This window comes from Terrapene carolina, unplaced genomic scaffold (assembly GCF_002925995.2).
Source record: "Terrapene carolina triunguis isolate 2854851 unplaced genomic scaffold, T_m_triunguis-2.0 Scaffold833, whole genome shotgun sequence".
NCBI lineage: Eukaryota > Metazoa > Chordata > Testudines > Emydidae > Terrapene > Terrapene triunguis.
The window spans coordinates 1,291,594-1,300,909 of NW_020665184.1; the positions used below are offsets into that span (position 1 = coordinate 1,291,594).

Consider the following 9,316-nt stretch of genomic DNA (forward strand, 5'->3'; position numbering starts at 1 on the left):
CCCAGGCTGTGGGGGGACCCCTGGGTGGGGGGGGGAGGAGGGTGTTGCCCCCAGGCTGTGGGGGGTGGGTGGGTGAGGCGACTGGGCTGTGGGGGGGTAGGAGCTGGGAATGGGGGGCTGCCCCTGTTTATGGCTGTGTCCTTTCCATCAGTCGGGGGGGGGCTAACCCTGGGCAGTTGCACCCCCCATTCCCCCCTTTTCCCCTGCCCTGGGTGCTGTGGGTCTGTACTGGCTGGGTCTCCTCCAGCCCCCTGCTCTCTGCTATGGGCAATGCCCCCCTGCGCAGGCCCCCTCTTGTGCACAGGTTATACTCCTGTTCCCCCCCCCATCCACCCTGCCCCTCTGAGTGTCACAGCCAAGTTCCAGTCCTGTGGGGTGCCCCCCCCCGTGTAGGGTGAGGGGGGAGTCTGTATGCTCAACACCCCTCCCCCCAATCCCTCCAGACCCACACATCCCATTCCTCCCTTCAAGCCCTACTGTACCACGCCCACAACCCGAGCGGCTGTGTTACATCAGGCCCCGTTACAGTGCTCCAGACCCATCAGTTTCCCCCCATGCCGCTCTCCCCCCAGCACCCTGGGGCACTGCCTGCTGGTGTTCACAGCCTCGTGTGCACCTCACTGGAGCAGGAGCTGCGAAGGGAGCACTGACCCAAGCAGGGACTGCCCCCCACCGTGTGACTCAGGCTCACCCCCCCGGGGCGTTTTCTGGAGCGCAGGGCAGCAACTGGCTCGTCCAGGGAGCGCAGCGGGCTAGGAAGCTCTGTTGGGGCAGATCCGGGAGGGGAGGGGTTATGGGGTGGGGTGGGGTGAACAGGCTGAGAGGTCTGGCTGAAAACAGCCCAAGGCCCCAACAACTGATCCCTCCCGTCCCACCCCACAGCGGGCGGAACGGGGAACTCAGCACAGGTCTGCAGGAAGCCATGGACTCTGGCGCTGTGAGCTTCTCCCCCGCAGCGGTGCCCTGGCTAATACCTCTGGTGGCACGACAAGCAGGGTGACTTGTCCCCCACCCCCATTTCTCTCTGGTACAAGGCGGCCCAGCCTGACCATGATGACGCCGTTCCCGTGTCTCTGCCCAGCCCTGCCAGGGAGGATTATGGAGCTGGGAGATCAAAGCTGCCCCGGTCAAGTCCTATGTTTTGGGAAAACCCGGCCAGACCTGCTGGGGTGCTGGGAGATCCGGCCACGGGGACTCTGCCGCTGGGGCTTGTGTGTTCTGCGCTTCTCCCCCACCTTGGAGTCACGGATCCAGGGGTCAGGGCAGTACTTTTAAACGGTCCCTTGGCGCACCCCTGACAGTGGGCCAGGCCCCCAAGGGGTCCCACGCTTCCTTCAGGGCGTGCCACGGGGCCTGGGCTGCAGCCCTCCTGCAGACCTGTGCCGAGTTCACACGTTCCACCTGCCAGTTCGGTCGTCTTACCGGGTCCTCCCCTGAGCTGGGGCGGCTCCAGCCAGACCCTTCCCACCCCCCGGTACCGTCCCGGGCAGTTACACAGCACCAGTGCCTCCGGCTCTGCCCTTGAAGCAGCCTTTTAACGGCCCTCCCCGGTAGCACTCCCTGGGCGAGCCAGTCACTGCCCTGCACCTCGATCATAAACCGCTGCAGAAACGTCCTGTCGATGGTTAGCTCCTTGGCGCGGGGGGGGGGGGGGGTCTGCTCCTGGCGGTGTGCTGGGAGCTGTGCACATCACACCCTGATCTCGACCGCCGTAATAACCCCGTTAACTAATGACCGCGCCGCAGTAGCAGGGCAGCTAATATGCCTGGGGCTGGGGGGGAGTCTGGCTATAGTGCTGGGTTGGGGAATGGGGTATGGCTCGGGGGGGGGGGGGGGGGGGGGGGCCTGTGCCCTCTAGGCTCTGATCCAGCCCCAGGGCAAGGGGGCTGGCTGGCTCAGGGGGTCCGGAATGGGACACGGGGCCGTCCCCCTCTGGGGCATTGATTCTGAACTGTTGGGGGTGGGGAGACGACAGAAAATCACTCCAGCCGATGACCGCTCAGTGGCCCCTCTATGAAACGAGTTGCTGGGTCTCAGCCTGTCTCCAGGTGAGACAGGAAAGCAACGCTGAGAACCCCCCAGCGTGGCTGAAGTTCATGGGGGCGGGAGCTGCATAGGCCACCGTTGTGAGGCCGTGGGGGCACCAGAGACCTATAACTGCCCCTGGGCTGGAGGAGTGGGAGTGGGGGGGTCCTCTGGGGATGGGCTGGGGTGTGGGGGCAGGGGCGAGGGGGAGCCTGCAAAGGACTGTTAGATTATCTAGTCTGGCCCCCTGGAGATCACAGGAACCCCGATGCTGCCTGGTTAAGTCTGTAGCCAGCCAGCCGGGGAGGGGGTGTTTTCTACCCCTTTCCGAAGTGGCGGGGAATGAAGGGGCCCTGCCCCCGTTTGCCCTGTGGCTTTGTAGCCCGATCTGCCCTCTGGGCCCCTGCTTGGCAGCTGAGTGCGGTGACTCAGCCAGCGGGCTCAGCTGTGGGGCTGGCTGGGAGCTCCTGCCTGGGGGGGGGGGGGGGGGGGGGGGGGGGGGGGGGGGACTGGGACACTGGAAGTTAGATCCCTCCAGCCCCACCCCAAAGCGGGAGGAGGTCTCAGGGAAGCATCTGGAACAGGTGGCTAGAAACTGAAGCCGGGTCCCAGGCTGGAGTGGGGTCTCTCTAGGGGGTTGGGGGTAGGTTTAAGGGGGAACCTGCCACATGCAGAGGGAGGCAGGCGCTGGCTGGATTGAGCGTCCTGTCGCCGCCCAGATGGGAAATCCTACTCGGCTGCTGGGGGAGCGGCTGGTTCCTTCTTGGTTTGGGGTGCCGGCTTTCTGGGGGGCAGGGGGCGGATGGAGGGGAGGATTACAGCGCCTGGGTTAGTGGCGGAGGGTGGCTGGTCCCATCCCTTGGCCCAGCGTGATCTGGGGGAGGCTGTAACTCTGGGATCCTCCTTGCCTGTCTTGTGCAGTGTGCCGGAGAGGGTGGGTCTGTGCCTCTGCGGCCGGGAAGGCCGGTTCTGGGGGGTAGGATGTGGGCACGACCGGCCCGCGGGGAGGGTGAGCGACTAGGATCTGGATTCGTCTCTGGGTGACACCTGAGCCGGGCTATGGGGCCTTTCCGCTCTAGGGGGCACTGGCTCTGAACCTGCCCGAGGGCTGGGGTGCTGGCTGGCTGCCCTGGGGGTGGGGGAGTTCCTTGTGTCTCCCTCCAGCTTCTGCTGGGGTTGGGACGTCCCGAACTGTCAGCCCCATAGACTGCCCCTGCTCTGGAGTGTTCCCCGGTGGGAGGGAGGGATGGTGACAAGCTGGCTCTGGCAGTATGAATCCAGAGGTCCCAGGTTCGATCCTCTGTGCTGGCCGCTCGCCTGGCGTGCGGGGTTACCCCTGCTGGGTCTCTGGGCGGCTTTTCCTGTCCCCCCAAATCTCACTGAGCCGCCTCTGTGTCCCCCTCCCCAGTTGCAGACCTTCGGCGTCCCGTCTCCGTGCCATACCTACCAGGATCTGACCAGCGGGGTCCCCATTGCCCAGGTCCTGCACAGGATGTAAGTACCGGCTTGCAGCCCCCAGAGACGGGAGGCGTCTAAAGCTAGAGTGGGTGTGGGGGGGTGCTTGACTGGGGCTCATCCCTCTCTGACCAGCCTCAGAAGCGACTGGGCTTGGCTCTCTGGTGCTTTGGGCTCCCGGGGCAGGGGGGAGGGAGGGGGCGAGGATTTCGGAGCAAGGGGCCTGTAGGGAGGACAGTGGAGCTGATGGGAAGCCTGTACCCACGTCCGCCCCCACCTCCTGCCCCTTGTCCCAGCAAGATTCCAGATCCCCGCCCTGGGCGTGGGCGGCCAGCAGGGAAACTGGATCCTGCCCTGAGGTGGCAGCTGCTCCAGTCGGGCCAGGAATTCCCCCCCCCCCCCTCCCCCCCCCCCCCCCCAATTCCGCCCTGCCCTGCCCCTTCCTCCCTTTCAGAGACTCCTCTTGGTTCAACGAGGCCTGGCTGCTGCGGATCAAAGATGACACCAGCGACAACTGGAGGCTCAAGGTAACCGGCTCCCTTAAAATGGGGAGGGGGGGGGAGTTTTAAACCATCTCTTCACCCCCCCACACACCCAATTGCGAAGGCCCTGGCGTCCTCTCAGGTAGGGCTGGGTGTGGACAGTCCCAGTCTGTTCGCATTCCCCCAGGACTGTAGGATCTGGGGGGCAGGAAGTTGCCATGGGGTGGGGGAGCTGAAGCCCCTCCCCACTCTGCAACTTCCCAGCTGGCTGGTCCCATCCTCTTTGGGGGCTTGGCTGCCCCCCACCCTGCTTACGAGCCAGCCGTGGTGCCCTCCCCAGGCCGAGCGCCAGTGTGCTCTGGGAGCCGCCTGCGCAGGGTGGTGGGTTCTCAGCGCTGCCCCCGGTGAGATCGGCGTCAGCCCAGCCGGGGGATGGGGGTGGGGGGGTCCTGCCTGGATCCGGTGCGTGCGGCAATAGAACCCTGCAACGCTCTCTTCCAGGTGAGCAACCTGAAAAAGATCCTGCAGAGCGTGCTGGAGTACTGCCAAGATGTGAGTGTCCCCCTCTCCGGAGAGGGAAGGGGGGTGGCGGCTATTAGGTGTCCTACGGTAGCACCTAGAGGGCCCCAGCTGCGATCAGCCCCCTGCCCTGCAGAGCTCATGGGCTAGAGTCCCACAGGACGGGAGGGGAAACTGAGGCACACAGGGACAGCGACTTGCCCAAGGTCCATGGCAGAGCCAGGACTAGAACCCAGGTGTCCTGATTCCTAGCCCATGCCCTGTGCACTAGACCACACTGCCCTCTCTGAGGAGGTGGGGGGGAGACGGCCCCGTTCCAACGACCCCTGGATGGTGCCTTCACTCTCCCTGGATGTTACCCCAATAGGCCTGGCCCGGGGGGGCTCAGGTAGGTCAGCCTGGAAGCCACAGTCCGGTGGGTCTGTGCCCTGACCCCCTTGGGCGCCAGCTCGAGCAGGTAGGGAGGAGGGGCAGGGGGTGTCTGTGTAGGGGGCAGGGAGTGTCTCTGGGCCCCCCCTGCCTCCCCAGAACCCTCCATCTCTCCCCCAGGTCCTGGGTCACCAGATCTCAGAGCGCCACCTGCCCGACGTCAACCTGATCGGGGAGTTCTCGGACACCTCGGAGCTGGGCAAGCTGCTGCAGCTGGTGCTGGGGTGTGCCATCAGCTGTGAGAAGAAGCAAGGTGTGAGACTGGGGGGCGGGGGGGGCTTGGCTCGGCTCGGTGTGGGGGAGAGGCAGGTGGTTACTCCCTGCCCGGGGGGGGTGTGTCTCTCCATGTGCTGTGTTGCATGTGATTTTTGGAAGGTGGCATTCTGGGGTCCCCAAAAAGCGTGGCTAGTGCAGGGGAGGGGATCGAATCCCAGCTCCTCCTCCCCTTCTCCCCCCCCCCAAAATCCTTCCTCCCCACCCCGCAGCACAGGGATCCCTCTGTGGAATTACCCTGGGGGCTACTGCTCTGTGCCTCCTGCCCTCAGCCCCACGGCGCCTGGCACAGAGGGCTCTGATATGGGCGTCTGTGCCGTGTGGGTTGGGTGCCCATGCTGCATGGGTGGGGGGCTGGCATCCGCACCCCCGGGATGGGGGTTGGCCCCCATGCTGTGCGGGGGGAGGGGGGTTCATGCTGAAGGGGGGGCAGGTGGAAGAGGGGCAGGGACTCAGCGGCTGCCCTCCCTCCATCCCAGAGCACATCCAGCAGATCATGACCTTGGAGGAGTCTGTCCAGCACGTGGTTATGGCGGCCATACAGGAGGTGAGCTGGGGCCGGCTGGGTTTTGGGGGGGGGGGGGGGGGGGGGGGGGCACGTGGGGTCCGCGGGGGCCGGCGGGGTGGGGGGGGGAGGCTCTCTGGGGCTGGCGCTCATGGGAATGAGACTGATGCCTTTGGTGCTCCACACTCCCGACCCGCACCCCCTTGCTCTCTCTCACACACACCCCCAGTGCAAACCAGCACCATGGAGCCGCCGCCTGGCTCTGTGCTGGCCCATCTGTCAGCCGCCTCCTGAACATCCGTAACCTTTTCTCTCCTGCAGCTGATGACCAAGGACCCATTGGACACGTTGGCCTCCGAGACATACGGCAACTTCGATAGCCAGGTACCGTGCCTCAGTTTCCCCACCTGTAAAAGAAGGGAGAATTCTGGGGCTGTGGCCGTGACTTGCCAGGAGGGGGTGTGTGGAGCGTCTCTGGCTGCAGGGCTCCTGATCCCCCGCAGGGTGGGAAAGGTGCCGGGCTGGGGTCTGTCTGTGTGATCCCCCTTCTCTGACGTGGCCCCTCTGTCCTGCAGTCCCGGAAGTACTATTTCCTCAGCGAGGACCTGGAGGAACCGGACGACATGCGGCAGCGCTGCCAGGAACTGGAGCAACAGGTGGGCTCCTCGCCGGCCTGGCTCTGGGCTGGGGGGTGACTAGCCGGCTTCCAAAGGACCCCAGGCAACGCAGCTGTCTCTCGGCCCGGCCCACAGCTGCGCTCTCGGCTCCAGAGCCTTGAGTCTCCAGCTCAAGTTGTAGGGGCTCCGGGCGTCCCCGGTTCGATCCCTGCTGCAGCAGCTGTCGTGTGGGTCCGAGGAACCCGCCCACCCCCCTGATGGTCCCGTCTGCGCTCTCTGGGTGTCTCCTCCCCGGCTGGCTTGTGGTTGCAGTGTGTCCGCTCCGGGGCTGTGTGGTGTGTGGGCCTCTGCATCTTCCACCCCCCCAACCCCCCCCCAGTGGTGTAGCTCTGCTGCTGGGTATGTTTTGGGAGGGGTGGGGAGGGTTATCAGTCTGGCGAGGGATTCAGTCAGGACCCCTGCGTTCTCTGTACGGCTGGGGCCCTGTTGTGTTTGGTGCTGTACGTGCATTGAGCAGCTGTCCCTGCTCAATCTACGTAGCCGAGCAAAGGGTGGGGGGAACGGAAGGACTGTTCCCCCTGCTTCGGAGGGGGGAAACTGAGGTAGAGATGCAGTGACTCCAATAGGGAGGCGGTAGCAGAGCCAGGAATCGAACCCAGGCTTTCTGGTGGGGTGCCCTCAGCACAGATTGCCCGGCCGGGTCCTGTTGTTTGGCTCTGCCGCTGAGCGGCCGTGCAACCCTGGCCATCTCCCTGCCCCTCGGGGGTCCAACATGGCTACCCCAGAGCCAGGCGAGGCGTAGCAAGTGGCCGGAGAGACCCGGTATTAGCAATACGGCAATCGGGCTCCTGTTTACCTCCACCCCCTAATGTGAGAACGGATCCGCAGTGATATGAAGGCAGCAAACTGAACCGGGGGCGGAGAAGGAAACCCAGCTCTGTGCTGTGTATGCCTCCTGCAGCAAGGAGTTCCCCAGGTAGCTGAGCCTCTGTAGCCATCCTAGCGATTCCTCAGCTGTGTGTGCGCACGGAGGGGGCGGGAAGAGTCTGACTCCAGAACGAAGAGGGCTCCTGGGTGGCTCTAAAGCCCCTGACACTGACCAGGTGGAGACGCGACACCAGGATAGATGGGGGAATCCTCGCTCCCCGGTTGCAGGGGGTCAGGGTGGGTTTCCGCTTCAGATGTCCATGTAGCAAGAGCCCCCCCTCCCCCACCTTGCGGTGCGAAGCACAGTGGTCCCGCAACCGCCCGCTCTCCATAAACCGCCCCCTTTGCTCCCGTAAGGTGCTAACGTATCCCCGGAGACGCGGTTCCCCTGCGGGAAGGTGAGTTCGCCGTTCGCCCCCCCCCCCCCCCCCTCCCCCTGCGATAACAGAGCTACTGACAAAGGTGTGCAGCCCGTCGCGTTCGTTTCCTCTGCATGAGCATGTGTGTCGTGGAACTGCTGAATGCCAGCTGCTTAACACGGCCCTGGCCCGGCTCACTGACCTACTCACGTTCTTCCAGAGCTCCTGATCAGATCTCTGTTCTCCAGACTGTCTGCCCCTCTCCGCAAAGCCTGGGGGGCTCCCTGGGGGGGGGTCGACGTCTCTACAAGCGTATTGCTGAATTATGGGGGTTCCAAGGAAGGGGCCTAGAATTATCTGAGGCCTGGGAAAACTCTCTGTGGAAAGAGCGGGCTGCTCCTCTGTGATGAGCTGCAGTAAGGGGGGGCCGTGATAAATCGAATCTAAAATGACTGGGGTAGAGTAGTGAGGTGGAGAGCGTCTGTTCTCCCGTCTCCAGCAGCACCAGAGTGATGGGATGCTCAGGTTTGAATTGATGGCCTTCCAGTTTCGCAGATCAACAGAAAGATGCTCTTTCCCAGTCGTCGGCCTGTGGAACTCACTGCCACATGACGGCGTTTAGGCCACGAGCTATTCAGAAGAGGGGACTGGATGCTTGCGTGTCTAACAAGGGTAGCCAGAGTTAGACCAGCTAGTGCCACTGCTCCCTAGCTGTAGAGGACATCCAGTATCTGGGGGTCACCTACTCAAGGTGTGTGCCAGGCAGCCTGCCACGTCCTCTGCCCTGGGCTTGATCCCCCGGAGAGCGGTGACCCTGCCCTAAAAGGGTGGGAGTGCCTTGATTTTGTATCCCCATCCATTCTTTTCACAAAGGGGTACAGCCCACCCCGACGCCTAGAGTCAAAGACCTAACTCAGATGCTAGGCTTAGGGGAGCTCTGACCCCCTTGGGAGAGCCAGTAATGGGGAACCTTATCCCCCCTCCCCCCGGAGTCTACTCCTGTGGGTGGGAGGCTGTGGTGTAAGTGTGGCCATAGACAGCCTGAATCCAGGATACCAGGAAGCGCAGGGGCACGCAGCCGAGTCCCGAGCCATCCCCCCGCGCTGGCAGGTACGACGCTCCTGGGTGCATCGGAGTGGGTCCGAGGGCCCCACTGTGGAGTGGAAGATGCCCGGAGTTCACCAATTCTGCATTGCAAAGGCCCAGTCTGAGCACAGGGCTGGGAGCCAGGACTCCTGGGTTCCCTCCCCAGCTCTGACTGGTCTCGGAGGAGCCCTTTGTGTAGCCCCGCTCACGCTAGTGCACCGAGCATGGGGTGGGCAGAAGCAGCTGGCTCCGGGACACACCGAATCCAAAGGTTAGTGTGCTGAGGGGGGCCGAGGGGTGTCTCCTGGTCCCCACCGCCCAGGGGTTCTGACTCCCTCTCCCGGCCCGCAGATCTCCGTGCTGGTGGAAGAGAAGAACACCCTGACCCTGGAGAACAAGACCTTGAAGGAGCAGAAGAACCGGCTGGAGTCGGATACCGGCAGCAAGAAGCTGCTGCTGCTGCAGGCTCAGATCACGCAGCTGCAGGAGGAGACCTTCAGGTGGGGGTGGAGGGGAGTGGGGCCTAGGGGTTAGAGCTGGGGAGCCAGGACTCCTGGGTTCGGTTCCCGGCTCTGGGAGGGGAGTGGGGCCTAGGGGTTAGAGCTGGGAGCCAGGACTCCTGGGTTCGGTTCCCGGCTC

General features: G+C 64.2%; 1 protein-coding gene across 1 annotated transcript in view; it reads left to right on the forward strand.

The window, feature by feature from the left end:
- Nucleotides 1-3,174: 3,174 nt before the first annotated feature.
- HOOK2 (hook microtubule tethering protein 2) overlaps nt 3,175-9,316 on the forward strand; it is a 16,970-nt gene continuing 10,828 nt past the window's right edge. Inside the window, 8 exon segments of the mRNA XM_026660614.2 lie at nt 3,175-3,519; nt 3,935-4,007; nt 4,464-4,514; nt 5,031-5,163; nt 5,663-5,730; nt 6,010-6,072; nt 6,264-6,344; nt 9,029-9,177. Coding sequence (XP_026516399.1) covers nt 3,272-3,519; nt 3,935-4,007; nt 4,464-4,514; nt 5,031-5,163; nt 5,663-5,730; nt 6,010-6,072; nt 6,264-6,344; nt 9,029-9,177 — 866 coding nt within the window. The 5' untranslated portion in view covers nt 3,175-3,271.